Source organism: Sprattus sprattus (genome assembly GCF_963457725.1).
Source record: "Sprattus sprattus genome assembly, chromosome: 19".
Taxonomy (NCBI): domain Eukaryota; kingdom Metazoa; phylum Chordata; class Actinopteri; order Clupeiformes; family Clupeidae; genus Sprattus; species Sprattus sprattus.
In genome coordinates, this window is record NC_137917.1 from 5121446 (window position 1) to 5135849 (window position 14404).

Below are 14404 nucleotides of genomic sequence, written 5' to 3' on the forward strand. Positions count from 1 at the left end.
TTGGATCACACGATCTGCAAATATTTGAATCAGTAAAAAGAGAAAAACATAATATGTACAAAGTTGAGGGATGAAATTAAATTAATTCAGTATTTCAGGAAAAAACAATTAGCACCAACACATGGAGCTTTTGTCAGACACAAACAGTAGCCTTACACTGAATTGCCAGATCCTGAAACAGCAGCACATTCCTACTTGTGGATTATTCCCAATCATGTCATACCACGCAACCAAACTCCTGTACAGCAAAACTGCATCTAAACAGGCAAACATGCAAGAAACCCAGGCTTATGATTCTGCTTTGTGGACCCTGTTTTGTGCTGTAAACTAAAGTGCTGATTCACTATGGAGGAAAAAGAAAGGTAAGGTTGGAGGATGTATTCTTTAAAAAAGAAAGGCATAGAAGTTGACGTGTTTGCAAAAAGCCTTCATGACTCTGTTGACTCGATGGGGGACAGAGTAGTGGTGAGGGAAGAAGGTTCCAGATCCGATTGGTTAGATGTGTGATCCAGTTCTGCCTGGACATCTGACAAGCCCAACTTGGAACCTGGAAAGACAACAGAATGCTATGTAAACATGCAATATAAAGACATTGCTGCAAAGCCATGTGGATGTTTTACTACACCAGAACACTTTTTAACATTGAAAAGCACATATATTTTAAGAGGAATATTTATTGATATTAAAGGCAGGGTAGTTACATTTCTTGAAATCCTCTTTACACCCTGATAGCAATTAATAACTGAAATGCTCTGACAACAAAGAGCAAAAAATCTGTCTAATGGCAGCAGCAGGGCTGGTAAATGCCTGTCCAATCATTACATTTGTCCCATATGAAATGATTGGATGGCCTATCTGCCTGTCTACCTCCCTAAATGCACGCACTCTGCCTGTGCACTCATTGTACGTTTCCACAAAGCTAGGCAGACATACAGCTATAAAAGCCAGCAAGCTAGTCAAAGCATGAAGTAAGACAGAAGTACAGTCAGGGGTACAAAGGCAGTGTACCGAAAGGCCTCCATATTTAACACAAACTACAGTATGTGACAAAAACTTAAAAGCACAGTCCCATACGTGGGTTAAGGGAGTTGTGCAGGCACGGTCACCCAACGTGCCTTAGTCTGGCTGTGAGTCGACCATCCACTCAGCCACAGAGGTCTGTGAGCAGCAAAGAAGATAAGGATGAAAGGGTTCAGAAGCCAAACCTGACAGTTTATTATAAGCAATCACCACAGGGACAGAGATCCAGGCAGTTGAACCCTAACACTTTAACCCAGGGGTGTCAAACTCAAATTGCCCGGGGGCGATGACGTCCAGTCTGGTCAGTGCTTGCCACTTTCAAATGTATCTTCCCCTTTTTGGTTTCTCCAGAATCACCTACCCTACCTCTAAGGAGGACCACTACTGTACACACAAATACATTTTGCTGTTATCATTTCTCAAGAGATGTGTAGGTCTGGTAATCTTCGGAAAGTGGATGAATTCTGAATAAGCATGTAAATTGTAAAAAAAAAAAAATATCTTCTGTGTGCTCAGAAAACTGACTTGTCACTAAAATGGGCAGCCATGGCCTAAAGGTTAGAGACGTGAGTTTGGGGGCATAGGGCGATGGTTTGATCCCCTGGTGGGGCATGAATGAACAGCACCTAACCCCAAACTCCTTCCTGGGCACTGCAGCTGAAAACTGCACTGGGTGTGTGCTCCTCCTGTGGATGTGTGTGTGCTCCCACTCCTGTGGATGTGTGTGTGCTCCCAGTCCTGTGGATGTGTGTGTGCTCCCCCTCCTCTGGATGTGTGTGTGTGCTCCTCCTCCTGTGGATGTGTGTGTGTGCTTCCACTCCTAATGTGTGCGCTAATTGCTCACTTCTCCAAGTGTGTTAGTGTGTGTGTGTGGTCACTCCCAACAGATGGGTTAAAGTCCAAGTCTCCCTCAGGGGATTAATAAAGTATATAAAAAAAAATCTTCAACATTCCATTTCACTAATTGCAAAGAATTTCTACATGAATGGAATGAAAGTCATCTGTTTCATCTGGGTCAACTTTGGTGAACTTTTATGATGTTACAACTTACACTCACCACTTTTCTTTTTTAAAACGGCATTTCATCGTTAATCTTATTACACCTACACATATGTTGGTGTACGTCTTTTGTCACCCATTGCCTTACTTATACACATACACCTACGTGCACAACCACACGTTTCCCTCTCGTCATTTTCATAACCTCTTGTCAAAAGCAGTGAACAGCTGATCAGTGTCAGTATGCACATTACTGAAAGCTAAAAAGTAGCTCTAAGCATTGAACTAAGAAACTTCCTGAGGGTTTGGTACAACTGAATCATACTTTTACACCTCCCTTCCTGAGTTACTTCCCTAATGCCTAACTGGAACTGTATTCAAAACAAGCACCATAATCAGCATCCGTCCACCATAATCAGCACCACTGATCAGCATACATGCAACACATAAGACTTCCAGGAGCTTAAAAAGTGAGTATGTGTTTAAAACTTTACACCAAAGAAAGAGAATCATCATGGCCGTCCTGGCTGTCCTTGTTAAATCATGATACAGCCATATAGCACAAACAAAAATGGAACATTCAGGCATGTTTTAGCGAGACCAACAAGCTTTTGACAAGCCATAGAATTATAGATACTATGCAATATATAGACAATAGGAAAGAGTGTCAGGGAACTTGAGCCATGGCGATATGAGAAATATGGAGGACAAAACATTTAAAAGACAATGGCAAGGAAAGGAGATGCACGGATACTCAAACAGTAGCATTCCATTAGGCAATCACACAGTTGAGATTTTAAAAAAATTCAGATCTTGCTGATCAATGTTATGGCCATGCATTGTTGTTCTTTAAAAAAAAAAAAACATGCGTTATTGGCTGTCAATCGTTTCCTCGAAGAATCTGTCAAATGCGCTGATGCGAGAGAGTTACAGCTACACTGACCTTAGCGAGGCCAGCATCCCGTAACTGACACACATACAGGAAGTGGAAAAGACATCATGAATTATGAGGAATTGAAGCTCTTCGACAGAAAGTGGTGAGGATGACGTGTCAGGGAGGATACAACCAGTTGTGAAAGTTACAAGAAATGTATGGGAAGATGACAAGATGGAAAAACTCATGACGATGACAGTGTGACCAGAAAGGTTGAAAAACGAAGAAAAAGAGTACAGACTGCATCCGTTTAATTTAATATGGATGCCTGATCAACACAGTAAAAAATTATAATCTAAAATTTCACAAGATAGATGTCTGTCTAACTTCAGATGCAGCTGATCATTTCATCAATTCATTTAAATTGGCTTCAGTGATTCTGTCATCTATTAGGCCTAAGTTTCCGAAATACTGCTACTGATTGTTAGCTGACCGACTTTACAAAGGTAATATCTGGATGATTGCACTGCATCTGAAGGGAGCTGGAAATCTGGGTAATTTTTGATTACAAGTCATTTATCAGGCAGTTTGGAATAAACCTTTTTCCAGATTCGATTACACCCTGTTCAGGACCACAGGAAACTGCCCACCAGTTCGCCGCCAAGGTGTACTGTACCTGACTTTCTGACGGTCCCTGGGGTACCGCTTCCCGTCGAGTTCCCCCCTGGTCCTGGAGCGCCACTCTTTTTACTCAGTAGGCTGTTAAAGAAGTTAGCCAGGACGCCCTCACTGTTCTGGCCGCCTGCGGATGGAAACAACTACAGTTAGCAGAAAAAAGAGAACAATGACCTCAATATTAACAAAACAGACGTATTGGATTGTAGTTGGAAAAAAGAAGTACAAGAATCAGAACCATGCAAGCCTAAGACATGAAAGATGGCCATTCCTCAGAAAAGGGTTGCAGGAATGTTTAGGTTCCCGCTGGAAAAGTGGACGAGCCAGATAGGTGGGAAGCAGAAGAGAGGACAAGTTCAGACGATAGGTGGGAAGCATGCAGCCACACATTTGAGGCATGTCCAGTATACACACCTTTCATGTTGGGATCTATCTTCTTGGTACCTGATTGCATGGGCATCACGCTGGCTACGTTGGCAGTGGCAGAGCGGTTTGTAGCCCTTGGGGAGCCACTTGGCCCCCTACTGGTGGGATCCTGGCGAAAGCAACAAAACAGATTTCTGTTCAAAATTGGACTTTTAGATAAACATTTGTTGAAACATTACAATTTTTTTTATATTTATCAACATTGATATACATATTTAGCCGTCATCCAACACAGGTCAACAGACTCTGGGGGCATTTTATCAGATTCTTGTAAAAATACAATTTGCTTTGAGGAGGGACACGACTGTCATCTAAGGGACCACATAAGCCATGTAAATTCCACATGACAAATCTTATCTGGGCACATACTTACCACGGGTCTCCCAGCAGCTGCTGGAGGATTTTTGGCCAGAAGAGACTAAGGAGAGGGAAAGATGCCAGAGAAAGAGGGTGAGCTCAGATTAAATGAAATCATGAAGGGTTTTAGTAGTGGTGTGCCCTAAAAACATCTTGTGAATTAAGAGCAACATTTTATAAGATTTGTACCATTTCAAGTAAGCATGTAGCTTTCAAATATTAGTGGTTTTGGAGTGACATTTCGTGGTGTGTGTATCAGTGAGTATCAGTCTCTCCTCACCTGAAGTTTAACAAGAAACACCTGGTCGTCTTCTGCTCCAAGCTCCTTTTCGTGTACAAACTTCGAAAAGAAAGAGTCTCTTAAGACAGAGCTATTTTAAAAGACCAAACATTCCCAAACATTTGCAGTTTTTTTTCACTCCATACTCCAAGCAGAACGCTTTGGACATATAATCCTTATTCAAAGGGGATTATCCTCTATTGATCTCCATGGATTGAGCCGTTCGCCCCAAATCAACCTCTACAGCAAATACTTAATTAATGCCAGTTACCACCCTTTGCTGAGTGGCACTGATAGGCGTTTGAGGTTTGTATCAATGGACCACATCTGTGCAGGCCGAATAGGGTGAGGTGTTAATAAAGTTTACTGCAGAAGCAGGAAGAGACTTGAACCAAGTTACAGTATATGAATCACCAATGACTCACCACTGACTACCTTGGTGTCAATCTATGGAATTTTGGATTTGGAACTACAGTGTTGGTATGTATGCGTATACTTTACCTTTCTCAATGGAGGTTTAACAATAACGTCTTCAAGGTTGTCATTCATTTTCAGAGACTGGAAATTCTCATACAGGATGGCTATCTTTTTTTCATTGTCCCAACCAGACGGGCTACATCCGTAGTGCATACAGAGATGAACAAATGTAATGTTCAAGGATAAACATACATGTGATACTGACATCCATGTACAGTATATCCTGATACGGTCATATATGAGGACACATATACTTACATGAATACAGAGTCTTTCTCTACCACTTGAGCAGGGAGATTAAAAGGAAACCCATATAGTCTATGAATGAGGTATTTATATAACAAATCCAGATTTTTGTTCTCCTTCATTGAGGTGTAAAGCAGTGCAGACCCATCTGTAAGGTACATGTCAAGGTGTCATGAGAGAGACTCATGAGAGAAAGACTCATACTGTAATGCTAATTCTTGTTAAATACAAGTTTCAGACTCTAGTGTTCTACTGAATAACAGCCATGGTTAAAGGATACACTGCAAGCAGAAGTGGCGAATGTGTGACTGAATGAAATCAAAATGCTCATCTCTGTAATCATGCTCCTTCTCCAAACTGCCAATAGCATCACACTAAAGAGGGTCATTAGAATGCAGAAAGATTCAAGGGACACAAAGGAGGTCAGATATTAGAGTGTAGTGGATAGAAAGAAAGATCACTGGCTTTCATTTACCAGGTGACCAGGACAAAAAGTATATCCAGCAAACTAATGTATGTGCTTATATGCATGACAAAATTGTGCAAGGAGGTACGTTTTCAGATGCTTTTAGGATATGTACATTTTTGAAGTTGACAGAATAAAGAATATTGAATGTTGAGTGAATTCACCTTGGTACATACTACCATCATAGGAACCCCCAGGTTGTGTGTGAGTATGTTGTCCCCGAGTGGGAGTAAGACATCGTCGTCATCAGTCTCACCCATGGTGGGGTTTCTTCTCTGGGGAGAGGCAGTTAGGTCATCGCCTGGTTCTGTGTACTCCTGGAACTGTCTCACCACTTAAACAGATGCAAGAATGTGAGAAAAATATAGAGTGAGACTGTGTGTTACATAGAGCAGCAGAAATGAGGGCAGATGTTCACAGATGTGAGTTACTTAGCCCAGAGAAAATTGCTGGTCAGTATTGATCTGAACTGATAATGACCACTTAGAAAACATCAGCCAAACAATATCATCTTCTAGGTTTCCTAAGTGGTTTGACTTCAATAAGATAAATGCACAATAGTTTAGTTGGTTGCCATGAACCTTTTTTCATTTAACATTTTGTTCATTTAATCCTTTAATTATCTTTTAATTGCTTAGTAATACAACGGAGTAAAACTAAGGATTTTCCTTACATTCACCACACTTGGGGTACTGGACAGAAAAACATGGACAGGAAAGTCCCTTGACAGTTCAATCTTACCTGACTGCTTATCCTGTTTTTAATTTTTAAACTGATGTCAGGTCTAGCATTGCCAAATATGATAATGAATACAAACAGTAGCCTGTGTGGGGCCTATGTGTTGACAGCAGTTTAATGAATATCAGTTGGAAAATAATTGACAGCCAGATCTGGAAGCACCTAAAATATATAAATTGTCTGTTTTGTTAGTAATCCATCTATTATTATGCATCAACTTATCTTAAAAAAAATGTATGACCCTCTCAACTCACCAGTGGGATGTTGGATGCTGTGTGTATAATTGATCAGACTTACACTTTGGCAGGCTTGAGTAGCCTGAGACATTATGTCATATAATTGTGCTGCCATCCTCTGGCAGGACAACAGAATAAAAGTAAATCATGCCTGTGTTTTTTTTTTGTTGATCATGAGAACATAACTGGGTAAATGATGTTGATGTCGACCATTGAGAATGTACTGTATATGCACTGTCGATATATAAATGTGGCAAACAAGAGTACTCTGACTCTCATGTTCGTAATGTAATTCATTCATAGTATGAATGCATCACTGAGCTAGTACACTTTTCCTGGAGGGACAAGGGAACACTTTCAGGAGGTCTGAAGCATATAAAACACAAATCGTACATCCTCAGGGTATCTCTACAGCTATACTACTATAAAACCCCCTTAAAGAATGTGAGTTATGGACTTTGTAAAATCTTTATAATAAAATGACACATTCTCTACTGGCCTGTCTTGCCATGACAGAAGCTTGCGCACTCAAAGGACTGTGAAAGTGTAAGGTTTAAATTGACACCCCTACAAAAATACAAACAATAACTATAGTGTACACTCCCCTGCACAACTCGTAGTGTGGAAAAGCATGAGATTTCAGTGACATACATACAGTACATAATGTCCACCTATATTAACCCGTACACTGGTTGTATTAGATTATGATATTATGATTTACGTGTTACTTTCAACTACCAGACCACCCAGGTATGAGTGACATTGTACTGTGTCTATATACTCTGCATACAAAAAAGCACTTTAGATTGAACTAGATGTCAACTAATGCTCCTCTATGTGTGCCCCCCCCCACAGGCGTTGACTTACACCTCTGCTCCATGTCCCTCATTGTTTCTGGGATGATCCTGAGCTTGTCGATGTGCTCCCGGACCACACTTGCCCACTTCTGTAATGAGTCTATTGCCATCCAGGGCCTTGACATGTCCACCACCAGTAGGATCATAGTGTTGGCAAAGTTGTCCTGAGACACAGCAAATTTCTGAAGGCCTTTGTGATACAGATCACCATCCAGCACCCAGGCATTACATCTGGTATGGTCTACATAGGGCAAAATAAAATGATGAAATTAATGGTTATTTCTTAATACTAACACAAATGTCCTGGAAGCACTTTCTAACGATATTTCCAACTAAAAGGATGTTCAACTAAGACAATCCTTACCATCAATGTCATCATCAAGAACATTAAAGTACATATATTCTAATCCTCTGCCTTTCATGTAGTCCTCCACACCTTGGAGCTTGGCAACCAAAGTAGTTTTTCCAGCCCCGGTTTCACCTGAGAGAGAAAGGACCCAAGAAAGTATTGTGTCTTTAAGTCTCAAGGCTTATTATAATGCCAAAAGAGAGTTAATAACATCAGACATTGACAATTGGTTGATTTTTTTTAGAATATCACCAGTCAGTATAGCACGCAGAAAGACCAGAGTGAGAAGCAGATTACACAACATTCATGAATTCTCTGGATTTTATTCAGTTTCGTTATTTAATTGTTTTTTTTCATATATCTGTTTTGTCTGTTAAACTGAAAAAATGTCAGTGGATAAATCTGTAAATCGGCAAATAATGTGCGGATTCAGATCTGGTTTAGCCAATAAAGCCCTCTGAATTCCGCGACTTGACTACAAAAAGACGAGCAGACACTCCCTGTCTAGACCCTTACTCATTCTTACAGCAAGGCACAATGCATAGACAAGCTACGTACAAGATAAACACGCAAATACCATATTGGACTATCATAAATACTCACCCATGACAAGAACATTTTTACCAGCTGGTAATTTTGATCGAGAGCGCGTTGTTACTTCACTCAGAATAGAGGACCTATGTGCAAGACATCACAGGCTACACGTCATATGACAGAATCACAGAATTTCAATGGCATTGATGCAGTAGGCTATCACTATTCACATGCGTCTGGCGAGTTAAGCTACAGTAATGCCCCGACTGGCACTTCAGTGGATGTGCCTCTGTTTACACTTGTATCTCTATTCTGCCTGTGGTAGGGCTCACCATAAATTCTGTCCGTCATCTTCTTCGGCACTTTGATTGTCTACAGAGGGGTAATTTCCAGGCAGGGTTGCCACAGAGGATGCTCTTCCCACGGCAGCCATCTTCACTGCTTTACTATAGCGAGTGACTTCCAATACAGGAACCCGGATGTGAGCACATTGCCCCAATAAAGTTAAACTAGAAAATGCATTTCCTGAAGGAAATACCAGTGCATGAAATGCAAAAGTTAAGAAAGAACGAATAAAAGAAAAGAAAAGTGAAAGAAGGAAGGAAGAAAGGAAAGAACAGTAAAAGAAGGAAAGAAGAGTGGAAGAAGGAAAGAAGAAAGGAAAGAAGAGTGAAGAAAGGAAAGAAGAGTGGAAGAAAGAAAGAAGAGTGGAAGAAGGGAAGAAGAAAGGAAAGAAGAGTGAAGAAAGGAAATTAGAGTGGAAGAAGGAAAGAAGAAGGGAAAGAAGAGTGGAAGAAGGGAAGAAGAGCCAAAGAAGATAAGAAGAAAAGAAAGAAGAGTGAAAGAAGGAAAGAAGAAAAGAAAAAGGTAAGAAGAGTGGAAGAAGGGAAGAAGAAAGGAAAGAAGAGTGGAAGAAGAGTGGCTATGGATAAAGACAGTAAAGAGAGAGTGAAAATATTGAAATAAGGAGAAAAAAAGAGTGAAGCAGAGAGATGGAGTGTGAGAGAAAGTAGAGTGAGAGTGATGGAGAGAAAGGAGAGAGAGAAAAAAAGTACAGTATGGAAGGTGTCTATTAATATTCCTAGTTATACAGTTGAATGGAGAGGTACAGAGAGAAGAGGACCCTTGGAGGCTTGCCGCAGGTGTCAGTGAAGCACAGGTGCAAGCCAGTTTAATTACCCTATTATGATGTCATAATGGCCCAATGTAAGTCAATGGGAAAATTCAGATTCGTTTTTCTTTAATAACTTAAAAAGTATAAAGTGTAGAAAAGTGAAAAATACATAGCATAAGTGTCCTTTACAAGACCTACGCGACAAAGTTTGAATGAAGTTTCTACGTTAAGCGGTTCGGGCTGAATTAATCGCAGAAAAAGGTAACAAGAATAAGAAGAAGAAGCCTAGGAATAACAATACAGGGCATTTCATGCACTGTAATAAGGGTGAGGTTGCAGTTAATCCTATTTTGACAACACCTTTGAGATTTTCTTAGACAAAACAACCATTAGGCGTCAGAGAAATTTGTTTACACTCAAACACTGGATTTAGACAGTTATAGGCTACAGTTGCCATACCCACATCGTATTTTTCTGCGCGTGGGAAATCGATCAGATTAGGTTGGGGAGCTTTTAACAGATTGTGCAAAATGATCCCTTTCTTTTAACAAGTTTGGCATACTTACTCCTCCACCTGCTGTTTGCCTGTATAAAAGGGCAACTCTGGTTTGTAGTCCGATCAGTAGACCAGACCTATAATATTCTAAGCGATGTGTGGGGCGCTGTTCGTCCTGCAGGTGCTGAAGAGTTCCAAAGGGTGCACGCCGTGGATAAAGTTTCACTCGGCCAACCAGAAATCAGTATTTAAAGCGATTGTTTCAAAATAACTTTGACATATTAGTCCATTAAAACTAAAGATAATAGTTAGGGAAGAAATAGGGCGTTTCGATCAATCGAACACTATTAATAAAGGGCCTAATGGCCTACGGCCTTCACGGGTGAATGCTATGTTCAAGTGTTGAACACTACAAGAAAAAAATACAAAACATTCTGCAACGTACATTTTTATAGGCCTACTTTCGTAGTTCTACCCTAAAATAGATCAGAGGAAAAGTATCAGTAACATCGATCACGGAGAAAATAATGTAGGCGACAAGGTCTAGGATAATGGTCTACTCAATGGAAGTAGGGGAGTTAATAACGCTTAAATGAAGGGATGGAAGGGCCATAATTCGGCTTCCAAACGTCGCATAAAATTGCCGGCGTCAGATAAGCCCATTTAGATAGGTCCTACACTAACACTCCACTGATCCATTTGTCTTTTTGTGAAATATTGCAGTGACGTAAGACAAGCTATAGTTGTAACTGAGGGAACTCCCGTTTTTTTCTTCAAATCATTAACTCCGACCAACACCAGAGAGCACTGTTGTAACACACAATAACCTCTACAGTTGTTATACCCTGCATAGCTTTAATATACATTGCGCCTTGAAAGTCAGAGGGGCCAGTAAAAGCATCTGACACTACTGTGCCCAAGCATTCATGACAGTCGGCTGTGGGTTGGTAAGCGATTGGAGTGAAACACTGATTTCGTTTTCACTTTGAGGAAGGTTTTGTTGGACTGAGGATGGGGGTCCACTGTATGCTTGGCGCATTCATCTGTGATAGCTAAGTTTGTTCTCATCACTGTCATCATATACAAGGCTAAAATAAGTTTCCGGAGCAGGATCTGTGTGGGGATATTTGTTCATGTTTACTGGAGGTGAGTGTTATTTTTTTCTTAATTGACTGGGTTGGTTGTTTTTGGTTTGGATGTTGTATTTTATTGGAATACTTTAATTTGCGGTGTTGTCATCATACTTTTATTTCGTCTTTCATTTTTGACAGCCAGCTTGACTAATTCAGATAATCTTCAGACCGGTCTATGAGATGAGACCATCAGAGCTGGTAATTCTTTTTTTTAAATGTGTTAACGCAGGTGGACCAGTTGCATCCAAAAGCAGGTTAACGACCATCATATTACTAAACAGTCCTGGTACGGCACAAGCAATCAATTGAACAATATACAATATAGATGCACCAATTTACTCTACTTGAAACGTGTGAATTTTTAATCATCGTGAAAACAGTTAACCTGTTGTCTACATATTGCGCTAGTCATAAACCAAAAAAAGTAAGATTTTAGAAAACATAGGCTACTCAATAGGTCGAAATGAAACACAATACCACAATAAAATAGGTAAATGAATTATTTCTTTTAAAACAAATAATAAGCATGGATCAAGTTGCTCCAATGGTTATTGGTGCACACAATTCAGCCGAAGTTGTAACGCTCGAAAAGTAAATGCATGCTGCTACATGATCATACTACTTGATAGTTAAATTGGCAATTTCACCAAACTAACCTAATTAGTGATTCGCGCAGCAACTAGAGGATGTCACACCGCGCATCCCATTTGGAGAGAGCCTGTTAGTGCGCAAGACTCGGTGAGCTACTATTTTTGAATATTTGTAACAATTTATGAGGATTATATGACACTGTTACGGTTGGCACGTTAGTCTACATTGCACTTCTTGATACAAACTCAAATGTTATTGGCACGCCGTTAAGGGGGATCACAGTAACTGCGTTAATGGAGGGTCTGTTTGGAAGCAAAGTTTGTGCTGATATTCCTGTGTGGTGTACAGTTTGCAACGTCACGCTTTAAACTCCCTCGTGCCTATGTATACGGAGAAACATTTTATCTTGGGTAAAGGGTGCTGCTATTCACCCCCAAACGTGGCTAACCTTTAATAGCAGTCAGCCATGTGTCTTTAACATTCAGAAATGAAAGAGCAGTTTGCAGTTCTCTGTTTTAAACAACTAACTAGACTGCACTGTATTTTAATTGCGCGAGTTGGCACTGGCCATCAATGTTTAAGCTTCTACTCCAAAGTCAAATCATGGCAGGTCAAATAACTTTGCTATGGACTGCGTTTTTTGCAGATGTACACTGGACATCATTTTCACTCATCCAGGCCATAATTGGTGGTTAGATTGAGTGGTAAAGAGCGCATATCTTGTATGGGGTTTCTATAAGGTTTTAGGGTATCCATCATAACCCTCAGTGCCTTTGTGAGAAGCCAGTGTCACCTTTTGAGGCTGTGAAACGACTTGGTTGTCTCTCAGGAAGACAGTGCCAGTTCATAAGGACAACTGAAAGTGGATAAAGAGTGTCAGAGCATATTATGTTTGCATTCGCTACTTATCTATTCCTACATACTGATTCATACTAAAGTCTACCCGGTGAAGACGATTTTAAAAGATGATCTCCTTAGTGTCAGCATTTAATTGTAATGGTTGTTAACATCCAAATACACCATTATCGAGAATCTATGACATTTGTACTTCCAAATGTTTAGTGTGATGTCAAGCATATATTGAATTAAAATGTAAGTTCACCTTAAAATGAGCTGTAATTTAAATGATAACAGACCTGTGATAAAACATCAATGCTGGTGCTAATATTGACCAAATTCCCATTTTTATAAAAAATCAGCATTCATATGGGTTGAAAATGGATCAACACGCCTCTACTGTTTAAAATCATCCTGAACTTTGCAAAGGCTGATGTACCATGACCATTTGGTAGTTATGCACGTCATGAAATGAGTGGCCCACCTCCCCTAGACCCGGTCTTGAGTGTGAGTCTCATTTTCATTTGCTGATCAAGACTAATTGACAGGAGTTAACATCCTCCCTCCGTTTCCACGTGTATGTCTATATTCACTTCTGTTTTAAATTGAAACTATTGTATATTACTGTATGAGCAGCACTGTTGAGTTTATCCTTAATCTGAAATATTCTAAGACACACAATCCTCTCCGGCCCTCAGGAATGATAAAGAGCCCAGTGAGAGCTGCAGGCAGGTCACACATAGCTTTGAGGGTCATTTCAGTGTCACTGCCTCATCTGTCAGTCCCCTGACTTTACCATGGAGACAATTACCTGTGGTCGGGGAAGTCACACTTAGTTTTGCTGTGTTCAGATACACACCACTAAATGAGATGATAACAGGAACGTCATGCGGCTGCCAGCAAACGATAAAGCAGGAGAAGTCACATATGAAGCACAACAGCAATGTTTTAATGGTGTCATAAGTGTGAATGCAGTGGGGAATAACAGTATGGTTCAAGGTGATTTGGGAACTTTGAAGAGCAAGTGCTTTTTTCTGATCACAGGAAGCCTGCACCAGTATCTGCCCAGGGCATCATTTCTCTTGTGAGGCATCACTCAGATCATGATTCTGTTTCATTCATCCCATGTCAGGTTACTCTCAGACATTAATGGGTCTCTATGTTGAGATCCTTCATATATCTATGAAGTCCTTCCTCAGAGCTTAATGTAGAGACACAATCTCACAGACTGTAACAGACTCAGACAGGAAATAGCAACAGAATTGCACTGACAAGGAACAGTAGCTGAGGCTCACAGGCACAAGACACACAAGAAATTCAGAATTCAAATGCAGAGGACACACACACACACACACACACACACACACACACACACACACACACACACACACACACACACACACACACACACACACACACACACACACACACACACACAATTTGTGCTCAAAACATTTACAGACTTGTTTTTCTTTGATTCTATCTTGCACTAAAATCTAAACTAAAACACTAAGAACGTCCCACACAACTCTTTGACAGGGATAGTAAAGGGGTCAACGGACAGGGATCCATTCTGTTCCACTGTCAGAGATTCATTGCACACAAACAGCACACAAACTCAGCTGAAAGAAAGCCAGGCAGAAGTAACAATACTGTACAGACAGGGGGCATTGACAGTGATCTTGATGCATGTCAGCAA

At 40.4% G+C, this 14404-nt stretch overlaps 1 protein-coding gene across 1 annotated transcript; it reads right to left on the reverse strand.

The window, feature by feature from the left end:
- Positions 1–428: 428 nt before the first annotated feature.
- LOC308380308 (cytoplasmic dynein 1 light intermediate chain 1-like) lies at positions 429–8967 on the reverse strand (the record flags this gene model as incomplete). The annotated part of the gene is made up of 13 exons (XM_080857607.1): positions 429–547; positions 3570–3695; positions 3983–4103; positions 4368–4412; positions 4632–4691; positions 5133–5244; positions 5367–5502; positions 5635–5728; positions 5985–6154; positions 7662–7892; positions 8016–8132; positions 8604–8677; positions 8867–8967. 13 exons carry the CDS (start codon positions 8965–8967, stop codon positions 429–431), a joined length of 1506 nt encoding a protein of 501 aa, XP_080713733.1.
- Positions 8968–14404: the final 5437 nt, after the last annotated feature.